The sequence below is a fragment of the Phaenicophaeus curvirostris genome, chromosome 3, assembly GCF_032191515.1.
Source record: "Phaenicophaeus curvirostris isolate KB17595 chromosome 3, BPBGC_Pcur_1.0, whole genome shotgun sequence".
NCBI lineage: Eukaryota > Metazoa > Chordata > Aves > Cuculiformes > Cuculidae > Phaenicophaeus > Phaenicophaeus curvirostris.
The window spans coordinates 77,809,710-77,826,655 of record NC_091394.1 but is presented as its reverse complement, the minus strand read 5'-3'; the positions used below and the strand labels follow the sequence as shown (position 1 = coordinate 77,826,655).

The following is a 16,946-nucleotide window of genomic DNA, read 5'->3' as shown; positions in this document are numbered from 1 at the left end:
TAGGGCTGGTCATGGGGATCTGAACTTCAACCTGGAAATACCTCTAGGCATCAGGTACATCCTGATGCGCCTCTCTACCATTTAATTATAAAATTAAATAGTTTAAGAATGAAAACTAGAAAAATTCTTCTTTCAGAGGAAAAAGTTAGCCTTGGAGCTTGGTGTCCTGTGAAATAACTCCTAAGATGTGGGAACAGTAATTTGATTGTACTATAAAACAGACTGGAAAAATGCACAAATTGGACTGACAAGCACTTCCACTCAGCAGTGATTACAAAAATCTTGGCTCACAGCATGTGCCCTCTTAAACCACATATAGAGGCTTGTATTTGTGAAAGGGATCAAAGACCAGACAAAATCATTGTTCTTATCATTTTCATTTTAGACAAACTCTGAATCCCTCCATATGCCACTGTGTAAAATTTCATTTTTTTCCCTCCTCCTTTGGCAGCACTGTTAGACGGTGAGACAGGGTCAGACAGTAACTTCTCGTATTACTGAGGAGTTAAAAATTAAGCCTGTGCTTTGATGAACCATAATGCTCACATCCTGTTTTAGAAACATTGATCTCTGAGATAGCCCACAGGCGTCAGGCAGAGCAGGAGATGCTGTGCACCTCACAGGCTCAGGTTTGAGAGGGCTGCAGCTTTGGAAGAGGCAATTACTTATGCATATGGATGCTGTGGTGATGAGCAAGGGTTAGGTGTGCTCTGGCACCCTGCTTCTAACAGCCCTGCCTGTACTGGATGCTTTGGAGAAGACCCTTTCTCACTCCCAGCTGGAGATACGGTGCTGCTGCAACATGACATGAAGGGTCCAATGGATACTGACAGGTTGCATGGGGCTGTGCCGGCCACTACCATCACCTTTTTCTTTGTGTCACACCTGCCTTTGAACTTGCCTTTCCTGCTTCTCCTCACTACTCAGCAGCTCTGCATCCTCGCAGTCCCTGCCTGTGTATTGCTCTGCTCTACACTGGTGCTAAGCACTGAACACAGGGATCCAACAGACATGTAGTGACACATTAACACTTGTGGTTCAGAAAACTCAAAGGAGGAGCACATCCTTGCTTCAGGGCAACTGTGTCTACCAAAGAGGCAGGATGAATGGTGGTGAGAGGTGACTGCTTCAGCCATTGAACACCAAGCAGGACCTGTGAGTTGCCCAGCACCCTGTCCGGGGTGGCACTGCCTTCAGAGAGAGGACAGGCTGCAGTTACCAGGCACCAAACTGAGGTTCACTCACTTAACTTCAACCCCCTAAAGCAAACACATCCACTCCCCTCTAAATGTCCTTTGCAGCCAGCAGAGAAGAGAGGTGCTCCTAGGGCATGGTTAATTCCACCAGCAGCTGTACAGCTGAGTCTATCAGGTTCTCATTTCTCCTCACTGGCCATAAAGGAGGGCAGGAAACTACCTCAGGTGTGGGCATCACCACTGTAAGAGCAGGTGAGCGAGGTGCTCCTTTCTGAGTGCAGAGTATAGAAACTGAGAGTCTTTGGATGTAACCTTACTCAAATAACACCACTGGAAATGCTTTCTGTACGCGTAAGTGATCCTTTCTGAAATGGAGAAAACTTCCTCTGAACCAGGAATGCTCCAGATGTTGCCACAGCTCTTGTATAGGTTTCCTGCTCCAGAAACTATACTGGAAGAAAAAGTTTTCCTTTAAATTAACAACTTAATTTCTGCCATGACAGAATGTTTTGGAGCCCTTCCTCCCACAGCATCACACAGAGATCTAGCTGACAAAAAACTGCTAGACCATTGAGCACAGAGCTAGTCTAAACCTGTCAGGAACATCTAGAGCTGCTTCCATACGTTAATTATATGTTGTGTAAAAAAGGATTTCCTAAGTGCCTTTTTTCAGTTAAACTGAAGATCTGAATCTTTCCCTTTTTTTATGTGTCAAGGGACTAGGTAAACCATAATGGAAAATCCTGTTAACAGCCACACTCGCATGTCAGTGTCTCATCTTCTCTGGAGTGCCTCCCTTGCCATAATGAACCCAGGTTTTAAAACAAATGTTTCTTCAAAGGAGTATCCTCAGGCTTAGCATGTATTCCTGATTCCTCTTAATTTACTGCATACCTTTGAAGGACTGGAGATCCCAGAGTCCACCTGCTGAGTGTTAGTGGTTTTTAGCCATAATAGGTCACCTTGACAGATGGGCAGGGAGGAGCAGGGGATGTGCAAGGTAGGCTTTTACCGCATAGCGAGGACAGGTGGTGGCAGGCAGGAATTTGCAGGTGCCATCATCAGGGGCTTCCCACACACAGGGAATGTCATGGAGACTTTTAAACCATGGCCACCTCGCTCCGCTCATCATGCACCTGGCAGCCACCATTCCATCACTGCGCCTCACATCACCTATTTTTGGTAAAACTACAGAGGAAATGTCCAGACGTGCAGTCCTAGCAGTACCTGATGTCTTTACCCGTCTTATCCCAGTCATGAGCTGCAGATGACTTTGTGATGAATGAAAAACCTGTCCTTGATGATTCCCCGGTCTTAAAGCTACCAGTTTCCTTGTATAATCAGGCTTAAATAGATGTGTTTGGCTGTGAAGTAGCCACAGGAAAGAAGTGAAGTGTAAAGAGGATTCAGATATCATAATTATGACTACTCAGTACAGAAATGGAGGCTTTAATATAATCATGTGGCTATTGTGGACCTGTGGCTTTAATATTTTTTATTGATTCATCTCAACTTTCTGGAGCATCCCAATGCAGAAAAAGTGCCTGAGGTGGCAGCACGCCCATCCTCTTCTCCCAAGTGACAGGGGACAGGACAAGAGGGAATGGTCTCAAGCTCTCCCAGGGGAGGTTCAGGCTTGACATCAGGAAAAAAATTTTCACAGAAAGAGTCATTGGGCACAGGAACAGGCTGCCCAGGGAGGTGGTTGAATCACCTTCCCTAGAGGTGTTTAAAAGACGGGTGGATGAGGTGCTGAGGGGCATGGTTTAGTGATTGATAGGAATGGTTGGACTCGATGATCCAGTGGGTCGTTTCCAACCTTGTGATTCTGTGAAAACCCACCCTGAGACAAAGCACAAAAGAGATGAAACTCAGTGGCCCTGCCTCCAGAGGGCCAGTATCGCTTCAGGTTACCGCGCTGAAATCACAGCATGGGCAAGGTTAGCGCCCGCAGAAACAAAGATCTTTGCTAAGAACCTAATTAAGATTATTGTAAGCGTGTGTTAGCAAAGCAGCCTGGTCAGACCTTGCCTGAACACAGAAGTCAGGGCTTCAGCAGAAGTATGGGCAGGACCTTACTGTTGAGCCTTCAGGGATCGCTCTGGGAATGGCTTACAGTCCCCTGCACTGATTTACAATGGACTGTGAAGCATTTCCTGATGCTTCATTTATGGAAATTAATGTAGACTACAATTTGCACTGCAGTTTTTTGGAAGTGCCCAGGCTACCAGGTGGTGAGGATCTTCTTACAGGTGCCTGTGCTGCAAAACTTCTCAACACACTGTAGAGGTTTCCTAGCAACTTCCTTCCACAGCCTTTGTGCTCAGATTTGTTTTGAGATGTGAGGCATCATAAAATAGTATTTCCACCCATTTAAACTAGTTCAGTTCTTTTAAGCTGGCAAGGCAAGTGCAGTACAGCAGCAGTGTCTGATTTATATCCTTTTCAGCTATTCCCTCCAAAACTAACAAAACCCTGAACTAATGTAGGTGGGTTTCTTGCTGGTTTTTTCACTAACCAGATCACCCATTCATTGTTGAAATTGCTAAACAATAGGAAAACACCAAATTCATCTTTAAAAAAAATACACAGGAGCAATATTTTCTCTGATCTCTGCATCTATTACATCCTTGCTGAGCTCCTGGCACATCTAAAACCAACAGATGTTGATCATGTGCTTTGGACAATTCTTTCCAAATACGTGAGAGACATCACAATTTCAAGCCAAAAATGTTCTTAAAAACAAGCAAAACAAAAGTAGCTTAACAGTGCTAACCTTCATGCACATGTGCATGTATCCAGTTTAAAACCGGATGCAGGTTTTAAGTCTGTAAATTCACTGATAGCATCCAGGCTTGAATAAGTTGAAGCATTTATTCGGTATTTTGTACTGGCTCAATCAGCTTGAAATGAAACCTTAACTAGAAAGAAAGCGAGGGAGCAATTTGGTGAGTGGAGCAAACTTGAAAGAGTTGGGATGTAAGGGGATGCAGGGGAAAAATCTAGATTATCCCCATCTCCTAGAGCAGCACTGAGACATTATTTATTACTGAAGTCATTCACTACACAAACACATATTTCTTCAAAGATAGCAGAAGGGGAAAAAATGCATGCATACACACATTTAGCAACTGGAAATTGTATGCCAAGTGCCTCAGTGTTTTCCTTGGCATCTGCACTGCTCTGTGAGCTCTCTCTTACGGAGCCATGAACAACTGAAGCACAAGAGGAAATGTGGAATCAAGTCCCCCTGTGCTGTGGCCAGACTCCTTCCTGCCCTCAGCAGGATCCATCCCTGCCTGACGCTGAACAAACCCCATATTCACAGGGCTTGGCATCCCACCTGGGCACAGCTGAGACACACACCCAGCCCATCCAAAACCACCCTATGTGAACTCTCTCCCTTTCTCCTCAGGCTCGGCTGTCACCATCACTATTTTAATGCAGCATCAGGCACCTCCCTCAGAGATGAGTTGCACTTATAACCTTGCGTGTATCGGGGATATGCCAGCTCCTGCCATATTTCACTGCTGTAAAGCATTGGATTTCTTGTTCAGCACTACTGTTTGCACCAATGCAGCTATGTCTGCTGTTGGCATCGGCTGCAGAGATCAAGGCAAACTTCCAGAGCAGATCAGGCCTTGGATTTCTATCAAAACTCATCTGTTCCTGGCTGAGAGTTGTTCCCATCACCTTTATAGCTGAGTGGGATAATGAGTTGTTGAACCCACAAATTAGCACAACATGGAGCTCTTTTAATAGCCTTCCTCTCCAGAAAGTCAAGGCTGCTACTGCTTCTTGTGTACACCAGCCAGCTCAGCGAGCTAGGACTTCTAGCTGACAATGTCAATCATTTTTAAAGTGTTACTATACAGCTGACATTTGAAAAGCAATTTAATATTTCTCCCATGACAGTCACTTCAAATACTTGGGAAACAACTTGCATGAAACAGCAGGTGACAGCCATAACGCTTGTCCTTTCTGAGACACCCAAGCTGCATTTGGGTACAGCTTGTGCCAGGCGGGACTGCGAGGCGAACATCGCAGTGAATATACCTCCTCCACCAATCCAAACCCACTTGGCAATCGGGTGTGTGGAGAAGGGTTAGCCTCACACCTCAGGCCCTGCCACAGGAGCATTGTAATTAAAGAGAGCGAGGGCTGAAAGGAATTCCCGCAAAGCTGCTGTGGCAGCACTCCTTCCACAGTGAGCTGCAGCACCAAGGGTTAATGTGCTGCTGCCTGCCTCCAGAAATCTGCATAATGCCTTGTGTTAGGCAGCTCATTTGCATAATTTTAAATGACTCTTTTGTCTTGAAAATAAAATCTAAAACATGGCTTCTAAATTAAGTGGGAGATATTAACGTTTCATGTACTAGGAAGGCTTGGTTAAGTCTATTTGTCTGAACTCATCAAGTGAGGTAGTAAAAATAATTTTAACAGAGCGACGTTGTTTCTTTATTGTAGAGCCTTGGATGTTCTTTCCTGGTGCCATTTTGACTACCGCAAATAAGGTTCAACGTGCTCAGCCACCTCACACGGAGAGGCTGAAGCCAGCCTACACTGCTCAGATCATCTGGAGGGCTCAGCAGCTCCAGCCTTCGTGAGGGGGTTCCAGCCTGCCCCTCTCATTAATCTAGAGAAACAAAGCCAGCAGCTTTGGAGAATGAATCCTTGTCATCCACATCCTTGCTCCCGATGGGCTTACCTCTAGGCTGTACATGTGTACTGACAGGTAGGGGCACACCAGTATGGGCTCAGTGTCCCGTTTGCCAGTGCCACGAGGGATTCAGCTCACCAGAGCGTGGATAACTACATTTCATCAGCCAAATCATGCATCGGGCTCCATTCACTGTTGTAACAAGGTGAATGGACTGCAGTGGGAGATTAGACACCTAAATTCATGGCTATTCTCACCACAAGTTCAGTTGATAGCCTGTGAGTTGGTCTTTGTGTGCTGAGCGCCATACCTCTCAGCTCTTCTCTCCCACATCTTGGGAGACAGATACAAAGTGCAGTGTGTTCTACTTGCAGTGAGGTATTCCAGGATAGGAGAAGTGGCTATTAGCCTGAACTGGCACTTCAGTATCTTTTAAATCGTAGTTTATCAGAGCAGCAGAATAAATCCTAGAAACAGGAAGACAAATGGATAAGACATGCATTTAAGAGTAAACTCACCTGTTGTTATGACTGAAGCCTATCTGGACTCCCACCCTAATGCCTTATGTACTTTAAACTTCTGTGCATTCTTCAGGCAAAGACCTATCATTTCTGCATTGAAAATTTACACCGTTTCTACAAGGGACATCCCAGAACAATGCACTTGAGCTCATGACTTTGCAGTCCCAAAAGCTAGGTGACATCAGAAGACGTTTCCCACTTGACTTCCCCCATCCCCAGCAGCGTGCCTGGCAGGTGCTCTGCCCAGCGGAGCAGCCAAGGGGCAGAAGGGTTTGCTGCCTTCTCCCCTGCCAGCTGGACTGCACTGCATCAGGGAAAGCTTTAGGCAAATCTAGATGGGTTGAGGTAGCTTGTACCAGCCATACAGGAAAAAGCACAAGTGTAGGTAAGTAACCCTGAGTGAACAGATCTGTCAAAGGCTAACAAGTTTCTACCCAGCATGTTTATTTCAGCTGTTTTTTAATCAAGTTCCCATAACTGAAATTCAGGTGAAATTTGAAGTTTCCTGCAAGTAGTAAATACTTAATGCTCTCCTTCAGACTCTAGTGGCATTATAGTTTTCAATAAAATGTTTCAAAGACGTCAAGGACAATCTTTCTCTGTCTTCACCTTTTGCAACAGCTGAACCCTTTACTTGACATTTCTATTAAAAATTAGACAAAGGCAGATACCACGCAGTATTAAACATTTCAGCCCAGTAATTAAAGCCTGATAAATTTATGAACAACCCAGTTCATCTCACTTTCTAGCAGCAGGCAAGATTCATCGCAAGTGAAACTAGTTTCACGTTCACTAAGCAGCAAATAATTCTGTATTTGCAAATCTGCCTGCTGTTTCATGTTAACTACCTACCTTCCTGTACAAATACATGCAGCAACATATGCACAGGCATACGCAACAGACAAGTGTTTTAACTGCTGCTACTCACAATAAAACGTTTATTCACCAGTTAACTGTGTACCTTTCCTCTCACATTGCAATGGAAAAAGCCCTTCCAGACTATTAATCCGTATTTAGTTTCCTCCATTAGTTTCACTGATGCTAAAAGTTACATACCAAGGCAGTTCCCAACACATCTCCATGTAATGCATCTCCTATTGCCCACTGTCCCCATTGCACTTTTTTTTCTCCCTTTCAGCACTGAAGCTCCATCTCCATAAAAATCCTAAAACTTTATTTAATGGGACTTCCATCTGTTAGAGCTGCCTCACTTCACATGAAGTCAACATCCTTTCTTTTTTTTTTTGACATTTAATCACTTCTGTGACTGGTTGTAATAACCCACTGCAATTATGTTCTCAGCTTGGGAATATGCTGCAGGGACATGGAAGAACAGTTAAAAAACAGCCATCCTTGTTTATGTTGAAGTCCTTAGTGATTTAAGGCAGGAAAACAAAGAAGAAAGAAGCTCACAACATTTTTAGCAGAATGATGAGATCTTTCCTGAAAGCAAAGCTCATCATTTAAAAGGAACAGGGTGGTCCAAGAGATTAAGTTTTCACTCCTGGTGAGCCGTGTTCAAAACTGGGACCCTCCAGCCACTGAAATATGGAAGTGCTATTTCAGAAGGGCTGGTGAATTGGCAGCCTCCGTGTATACTCATTTGGCACAGCCCAAATTTCTCCTGAACAGTCACTGTTTATCACTTCTCAAATGACACAGCCTCTGGTTTGCTTAAAATGCCAGCTGTAAATGGAGGCTGCTTCAGAGCCATTCTATGAGCAGCTCAGTTCTCTCTCCCCATGCCTTTGTTATCATTCAAATCAGGAGCCTGAGCTCGAAGCTCGTCTCAGCATCTGCTCTTTCAGAGTTCACTCCTCTTTAAGTTTCATAATGTTTCAAGTGAAATTAAAACCAAACACAAGAATTATCTACTATCTCTTTCTATATTATTGATAGCTGTTTATGTCAGGTGGCTATTTGATGGCAGAAGAAGAGCAACTAGAAAGTATGCTAGTATACAGGAAGGTAAATCCTAGCCCCGCTGGAATCCATGGAATAATTCACTTGCTTTTGTCCTAGAAGTTCTAAACTCTTTCCCCTGCCAGAAACAAATTTGCTCTGCAATAATTTTGGAAGGTAGTACATGAATCAAGGCCATCCAGAACTATTGCTGTGAATGCAATTCACCCTCACAATTTATAAGTGCAATTTTTTTTCAGAACTGCCACTTTTGAAGGTAAATATGATTAAGGCAAGAGTAACTAACCCAGTCAAATGGAACTAACAGGGAAATAAAACCTTTTTTTTTTTTTTTGTCCCAGTTAATCATCTGGGTTGCCTTAGCAGTCTGCAGACAGATGAGCAGGAGAAAACAATTCCACAGGGAACCCAGGCAACCTGCTAGGGCCACATGCCTGCCTTCTAGGTTGCTAAAGTTCAAACAAATTCTGTCTTTCCTTGGCAGGAGCTTACAGGAAGCCACTCAGACATAAATGAGCACAAGTCTGCTTTTAAGCTGCCTGCACAGGAACACCTGCCCAGGTGACACAACCTCAGAGATACACCCACCATATACACTGTGCACGTGAGCTCTGCCCGCACTGCCTCCCAGGGAGGGTTGCAAAAGGTGGCTGTCCACAGCCTCTGTTCCTGGGATGTTTAGTTCCTGCACAGTGCCCACGACATCTGGTAAGCAACTCTTGTCAAGCTCAGCTGCATCTGTCAGCAGATTGATCTGTTCTACACATACAAAAGCCAACACATAAATTTTGTGTCTGGGCTTGGGCAAGGACAGATGTCCTGGATGCCGATGCAGAAGGAAAAGCTGTTCGGAAGTATCTCTGTAGGAGCTGGAAGATGAGGATCCAAGTAACGACCTACAACAAGTGAGAGGAGCAATGTCAAGAGAGAGACCTGTCAAGAGGTTAGGGGCACCAAACAAAATTTCAGTCTGCCAGATGCTGGCAGACAAACTCTACAAACTCCACTGAGTACTTGGCAGAGTCCTAACCTCAATTCCAGATGTACTGTGCAACTCCCCATACCAGAAGAAAGTAACCCTGATAGTATACTAAAGAAGGAGGAGTTAGATGCAGAGTTCTAATTTCTAGCCCATACGTCCTTTCCTGCAGAGCTGGAGAAAGAAAATACCAAGCAGCTCAGACAAGAAAGGGGGAAGAAGGTCAGGTACCTGCAATATTGCCTGATCTTTAAGAAATCCATTGCAGTCTGTGTGTGGTACCAAGTGTTATAGGTGTGCCAAAGTGTCTGTCTCACTATATTAACTTCTGAGCATGTGAGCATCTTTCAGCCAAATTTTGACCTGAGGTTCTGGTCTCAGAGGTTTCCATTAGCTTAACTGACCCAAGCATCAGAGACGGGGCAGGAGCAGCAATTAGTGCTGCAGCCAAGGGAAATACTGCAGCCCAGCTCATCCTGTTTCAGTTGCTGGAGAATCCACAGGGCAAAGAGAAATGTTGCGTACACTACTAGATACCAAAGGACCCACTGTAAGAAAAAGCCCATGGGAAACAAGATTTCATCAGCTCTGAACCTTAATAAGCTACCTGGGTTTTTTTGTGGCCTTAAACAATACTTCTTAAAGATCAGCATCATTTTGTGCACAAGACAGATCATTTTTCTATTACAGCGACCTCTTCGTTTGACAGTCAGATACAAGTTAGAAAATAAGAGATCATAAACACTTAATACTTGTCATCAAGACAAAGTTTCAGCTGTCATAAACAATGTATAAAAAAATCAGGCTATGACAGCCTGGCACACATGCATGACAAAGCACAGACTGAGACAGCAGAAAGCAAATGGCTGGCAGCGTAGTCCTCCTCAGCTGGAATTGCCCAATTTCTAGTGTTAATTTATTTGCAAACTACACAGGTACTCACATTGCAAAACACACGGATATGTTTTAAAAGCCTGATGTTCTCAGCTCCAAACAAACTTCTCTTACGCTGTACTTCACTTAAACGGAGGGAGAGCAGGAGGCAGCAAGGGCCAAGCTTTGCTTCAGTTCGTGGCATGAGGTGCTGGAAACAAATTTTCCTTGCAGTGTACTGTGTTGCTCACTAGAAGAACTTATGCTCAACCTCAGGAATAATCTAGAAGTTGGAGTTTTCTGCACAGCATTATTGTTGATATTTCCAGGAATGCAGGCCTCATTTCTTCCGCAGCAAAATACAATCGTATGCTGCCAGCCTGGCATCATCTCTGTGGATATCTGGAGTCATCAGCCTGGAAAGCATGTACTTGGGCTCTCCTTAGCTGCCTAAAGCCTTTCCTTCTGCTCAGGGCCTCCTCCCCGACTTTGCTCACTCCATCATCTGCAGGCACCACTGCCTGTGGTACACCTGCCAGCATGTGCTTGCACTGTTTACAGAGCAAAGTCCCTTGCAGTCTTTCTACCCTAATCCTCCCATCACCAGCAGGTCCCCTCCCTTTAGGACTAACAGACTTCGTGCAAACCACCAGGTCAGCAGCTGTGGAGTAAGTTTAATGAGCGGCTGTGAGTAAGTCTGTCCTAGTCCATGTTACTCTGAAGCTATTCCCGATGGGAAAGTTCCCCACCTACTGGATTGGATGTGTGTGGACCAGGAGGCCCGATGAGATGACTTCCAGAGGTCCCTTCCAACCCACGCACCTCTACCAGTCTGAAAACTTCAGGAAATGCTGACTCTCACCAAAACACAAGAGCAGTGATCCCACAGGAGTTATTTTATATAGTATTTCCAAGCTGGCAAAACCTCCTGTACAGACGAGTACACAAGCAAGGAACTTGTTCTGCTGGTTGGGTGTTGGTGTATTTATAGCTGCACCTTCGTAAGGAAGCGGCAGCTTTATCAGTAGGCCTGAAAATAACCCCATCTATACACCGAGGAGTTGTGCAACACATGGAGATCAGTTTCTCAGGCCAAGATAGAAGTCCTGCCTTAAAGATACATCTTGTAAAGAAAGAAAATCTATTTTGGTTCTTGATTCTTTTTCATGACTTGGTAAATATGAATTTTTAAATACCACTTCAGTATTGGAGGTTGTCATCCAACAGACTTGGACAATCCAGAGGGTTTAGGAAGAGTCTTTTATTTTGAAGCTCTTAAAAACCAGAAGTTGTAAGAATGAGCAGGTCTACTGTCAGAAAACAATGCTATTTGGAGTAATTTCAGATATTTAAAGGACCATCAAACTGTTACTTGCATCACACTCTTCCAAGACATCCATCAGATGTCAGACAAGACAGAATCCAACGCATTGCCACTTACTGGTCCTCCAAAAGTCAAGTAAAATGCAGCCATGCATCCTCCTTGTAGAAGTTTGGGTGCTTCTGAGAGTGATATGTTACAAACTCCTTTCAGAGTAACAAATCTGGGAGAATGCTTGGTTTTGTGTTCCTTCATGTACACATTAGCATGAGTTGCTATTTCAGACACCGCTATAAAACTCTTAGCATGAACAATAGCTGACATTTGCACAACTCTGGTTTATTCTGGCTACAAGAGCAAGTTCCAGTGGCATCTGGGGTTCAGTCATAATGTAAATCAAGCTACAGAAATGATAACTTGGAGATGCCAGCAGCAGACTGCTGAGCCTAACAGAGGTGTGCCCCCTTTGGGCTTTTCCAGCTCTTTCCCTGTCTTTGGTCTGATAGGTTTCCATAGCCCATTAACTTTTAAAACTTGGTTGGAAGGCTGGAAGAAAGAGAGTAATGGAAATCTCTTCCTTACGGCTAATGCTGAGCCCTTGAGAGACTCCACTGAACCAGTCATGTTATTTGGAAACGTAAACACTTTGGAGAACTAGATCTTGACCTTGGAAGCAAACATAAGTATCTGGAGCTTCCCAAACCCTAGGATGCAACAAGACCTACTGCAAGAGTTCATGTTACCAGTTTTCCTACAGTTCAATGGAAAAGAGGAATGACTGCCAAAGGTTAATGTTATTTTTCTGTTCAGAAAAACATAATCAAATCGAGATGCAAGGTTTTTCAGGTGATTATCAAAACATGCAAGTAATTCTGACTATAGTCAAGACAGCTTAGAAGAACTTCCCACTGCAATACACAACATATTTTTTTCTGGAAAAGCATAAAGACTGATGTTTAAAAAATAAAAAAAAAAGAAAAAGAAAGAGAAAGCAGAGCAAAACTAACAAACCGGTACAGTCAAATACAGAACTAAATAATCAAAAAACTTTTAGCTCTGTCTTAACCAGGGAAAAAAAAAAGTAAATAATTACCTAGTCATTTTTAAAAGCACAGCTACTGCACTGCCTCACTGTCGAACACAGAATGAGTCCTATTCCATGCTCTGTGTATTTCCAGGAACCTGTTAGGATCTTCCTTACCTGATAAGCTAAATTACTTACTTGTATTCTTGAATCCATTTGAATATCACTGTCATTTGAGAACAGAACATATGGGGAACAGTGCCTCAGAATAAGAAACCTGGAACACATCAACTGAATATTTCTTCTCTTTTTCCTCATGTTAATGATAGTTGTACTGAACAACAACTACACAAACTCTCCAGATCTCTGAGTTGTGAGCAGCTACATCAGTCGATTCTTGGATTAGCTCCTTCCGGCTATACTGGAGAGCGAGCCAGGGAAGAAAGAGGAAAGGAAAATAGCAAGTTGCAAAATTTCTTGGATTTGATAGTGGAGGAACAAACTGACATTTCCATGATTTATGATTACACAACCTTAGAAACGAATTATAACTCACTGAACTAGGTCCTAGGGTTTTTCTGTACCATTATCATGTGATTACCAACATTCCTCACACACTAAAAACTTCCAAGCCGGTTTTGTAAATTTCTTATTTCTCGAAACCAAGCAAAGCAGCAAATTCAAAAGTCAAAAAAAATCAAAGCTTGGTACAATCCCAGCCGAAGTGTTAGTTTCTCTAGAAACAAATGGCTGTTTTATTGACTGCGTTACTCAACTTTCAACCGATTGAGATGCAAATTTGTTAAAACCGGCTCCATTTGCAAGGTATGCTCTCTTGGAACAGAACAGTTCAGCCCCGCCCGGGAGGAGGGCGCGCAGCCACATTCACGGGTTTAAGGGATAACTTTTTACTCCGCGAAGGGGAGGCGACCTCCGGCCGCTCGAGGGAAGCCTGGCCGGGCTGCCTGACTGCGAGCTGCGAGGAGCACAGGCGGCCGCGGGAGCCGGGGACGAAGGGCGGCGGGTTCGAAACGCCTGCGGGAACCCGCACCGGGCAGGGCCTCGCCTCGCCCCCCTCCCGCAGGCCGCCCCGCAGAGCCCCGGCGCCACCACAGGGCGGGGAGGTCGGTGGGTCGGGCCGCGGCGCTGCTGCCCGCGCTGAGAGCCGGGCCAGCCGCCTCGCAGCCACCTCAGCCGCCGGCAACCGGCGCAGCCCAGGCCCGGGAACGGGAGGGAGGCGAGGGGGAGGAGCGAGAGGGCCGGCCCGCCCGCTGAGGAGTCGCTCCCCACAGGAGGAGGAGGAGAAGGAAAAGGAAGGGGGGGGCACGTAGACGCCGTACGTCCCCCGCGCATGACGTCACCGCGCCCCGCGAGGGGCCCTCCGCGGCCAATCGCCGGCGCGCTTAGTGCGGGGGCGGCGCGGCGCGCGCGCCAGTCAGCGCGAGGCTTGCAGGGCGGCCGCGCGCCGGCGCCCCGCCCCCCCCCCCGCCGCGGCGCACGGAGGGAGGGGAGGGGAGGGAGAGAGAGGGAGAGAGAGAGAGAAGGGCCCGCTGGAAGTTAAGATGGCGGCGCGTGCGTGAGCGCGGTGCGGGCCGAGCCTTCCTCCCGGTGCCGGGCTCTCTCTCCCCGCCTCTCTCCATCTCCCTCTTCCCTCTCCTTCCTCCCTCTCCTTCCTCGCGCCCCCGCCCCGCGGCGGGTGAAGCCGAGGACTCCGGGGGAGGGAAGGGAGGGGCGGAGGCCGAGCGCCCCCCGCTCCCCCCCCCCCCTCCCCGCCGCCCCCCCGCCCCCATTGTGTGCCCGGCCCCCGCCCGCCTCCCTCCCTCCCTCCCTCCGCCGGGGGCGGCGGCGGCGGCGCGGAACATGACCTCGATCCACTTCGTGGTGCACCCGCTGCCGGGCACCGAGGACCAGCTCAATGACCGGTGAGGGGCGGAGGGAGGGGCGGGCGCGGCTCGGCCCCCTCGGGGGGGAGGGCGGGGGGCCGGGGGCGCGGGCCGTGACCTCCGCGGGGCCGCCCGGGGGTCCCGGGCCGGGATGGAGCGGGGCGGGCGATCGCGGCGATAAAGGCGGCGCGGCGGGGCTGTCACACGGGCCGCTGCCGCCCTTTGCAGTGAGAAAGGAGGCCCCGCGTCCCGCTGGGTGGGAGCGACGGCGAGGACGGGAGCGCCGTCCCTTGTGAACCTCGTGGGTAGCTTTATCTTGAGGTGGGGAGGGGAAATTGGAGTGCTTGGGAGAAAATAAATCCGCGAAACCGATTTGCTTTACTGCTTGATGTGTATTTGACAGCGCTTCGTGCGGCTGTCAGGTATTTCTGCTGTAGTAATCACTAATTGTGTGTGTTACGGCTTGTAAATTTCACTTTTATACAGAAAAGAAACGTTTAACTTTTCGTCTTGAATTTCTTATATATTTAAGCGTGAATAAATAGAGATCTTTAGTCGTTGCTGGATATAAACCAACATTCCTTTATGCTATAGATAAATATTATTTAAGGTGTATAAATAGTGTTTAAATATTTAAAGTATGAGCTCTTGGTTATATTCTTCTGGTTTTGATCTTCCCAGGCTTCGGACTAGGCCAGGGTCCAGCTCACTTCCGCTATTGTTTGTAGCTAGGTCACTTTTCCTAGTCCCATCTTCCCGGAGATGCCTCTGCTAAAACAGCTGAGGTTCGAGGAATTGTGGTGAGGAAAATAGGTCATTGCAAAGGTAAAATTTCTGCCAAACTGCATCATCCCTGCCCTTAAACAGGGAAAAGAAACTTCTAATGATAAAATATATTTGAAACGTGAAGTTAGTGTGGAGTGTATTTTTTTCCTTAACTGAATAATACGTTTTACACAATCCTGCTTCTTAGGAGGCCTACACATTCCTAAGGGATTGATGGACTTTCTCCACAGTAAAACATACAGATTTGGCATACATCTTCCTTTAGAGTGACAAACTCTTGAGAGGTGATGCTGTACTAGGAGTTCTTCCGCTTCTTCATTGCACTGTTTTGATTTAGGCTAAAATTTAGGACTTTGAACTTGAAAGGACCACAGTGGTTTTTCTTTTTTGTGTTTTAGTGTTGATAGGCCCTGAGAAAAACATTTATCATGTAATTATCACACTTTGCTCTGAGCAAGACAGCTTATCTGTTTTTTCTTTAATGTTACCTGATTTGTTGACTTAATGTGATGGCCCTTTAGTCTCCATAATGCTTCCTAATTTTTCTTTTTTTTTTTTTTTCTTTTTGATTCCTCTCCTTCTTACTGCAGCAGCAGCTCTTACAACTTCTATTTGATACAGGAAGCTTCATAATGTGTGGTAATTAATAGATGGAGAAAGCTGTAGAAGTGCTGTTAAGCAGTGACTTATTCTGAAAAATCAAGTGGCTCCTTGATCTGAGCTGCAAGTCATGAATTTCCTCTTCTTAAATATAATTTTACTAGAAGTGTGGTAGCTGTGTATCAGAACTTGTAATGCAGTGAAAGCAGCATGATTCATAAATAGGGTTGAGGCATACGCATATGCGCTGGAAATGTCAGTTCAATTTTATCAGTAGCATTGCTGCTTATTACTGTTCTGTCAATGTAGATCAGGATCTAGATAGCTTAATAAATTCTCAAGTACATTCATATAGAAGTTAGGGTCTTGGAACATCTCCTATCTCTATTTCCCCTCATCACACTTTATAGGCTTTTCTGAGGCTGCACTGCAGATGATGGTCAGTAGCCTAAGTTAGTTTTTTTCTGTCTGTGTTCTGAATGATAATTGCTTCTCAGAATCTGATTTTGGGACCATAATTCTGCATTGTGTGCTTTTGTTTGTAGTGTGTGTAGAACATGATCAATGGTATTGCTTTCAGTAATGGATCCATGTTCTGCATCTAAGGAATAATCACATTTTAAAACACAAGGGATTTATTGGTGCAGTCCCTGTGTGTTCAGGATACATGACAGTTCTGAAATTTTATTCTAAAATATTCAATGCATTTCACTTAATAATCAGCATAGATGTGTGAAGGGAGTGAAGTGTGTTTGGAAAACATCATTCTCCTGAAGTATTGCTCTGTTCTTAAGCAGACTGAAAAACGTGAGGAAGCAGGGGGTTTTTTTAGTTTGGTTTGGTGCAGTTCCTGTCTCTCAGTATTTGTATTAGTTTTTCTGTTATCCCTATTAGTTATCCCTGTTCTTCTTTTAGCAACTCGGAGAATGGTAAAACACTTTGAAGGAAGAAGTAACAGTAGAACCACAAATAATTGTGAAGACACTTGAGCAAACCTATTCATCATCTGGAAGTACTTCTTAACTAGTGTTTGAAAAATGCTAGTCCTAAGTAGCATTTGTAAATGGTAGTTAATATTGTAGCTTAATGGAGGTTATTAGACCTCTCTCAAATCAGTTGAAGCAGTGTTAGTTTGTTCATGGTATTCGCTCAGGTGCCTGGAAACTAGTTGTGGTGAAGA

General features: G+C 45.4%; 1 protein-coding gene across 11 annotated transcripts in view; it reads left to right on the top strand.

Annotated features, from left to right (window-relative positions):
* Positions 1 to 14,308: 14,308 nt before the first annotated feature.
* Positions 14,309 to 16,946, top strand: part of UBR5 (ubiquitin protein ligase E3 component n-recognin 5) — a 91,947-nt gene continuing 89,309 nt past the window's right edge. For 4 of the 11 annotated variants that reach the window (XM_069854455.1, XM_069854456.1, XM_069854451.1 and 1 more), the window contains exon 1: positions 14,311 to 14,419. In XM_069854455.1, coding sequence (XP_069710556.1) covers positions 14,358 to 14,419 — 62 coding nt within the window. In that variant the 5' untranslated portion in view covers positions 14,311 to 14,357. Of the gene's footprint in view, positions 14,420 to 16,946 lie in introns of all 11 variants that reach the window. The other 7 variants (XM_069854458.1, XM_069854457.1, XM_069854453.1 and 4 more) reach the window with 3 other exon arrangements.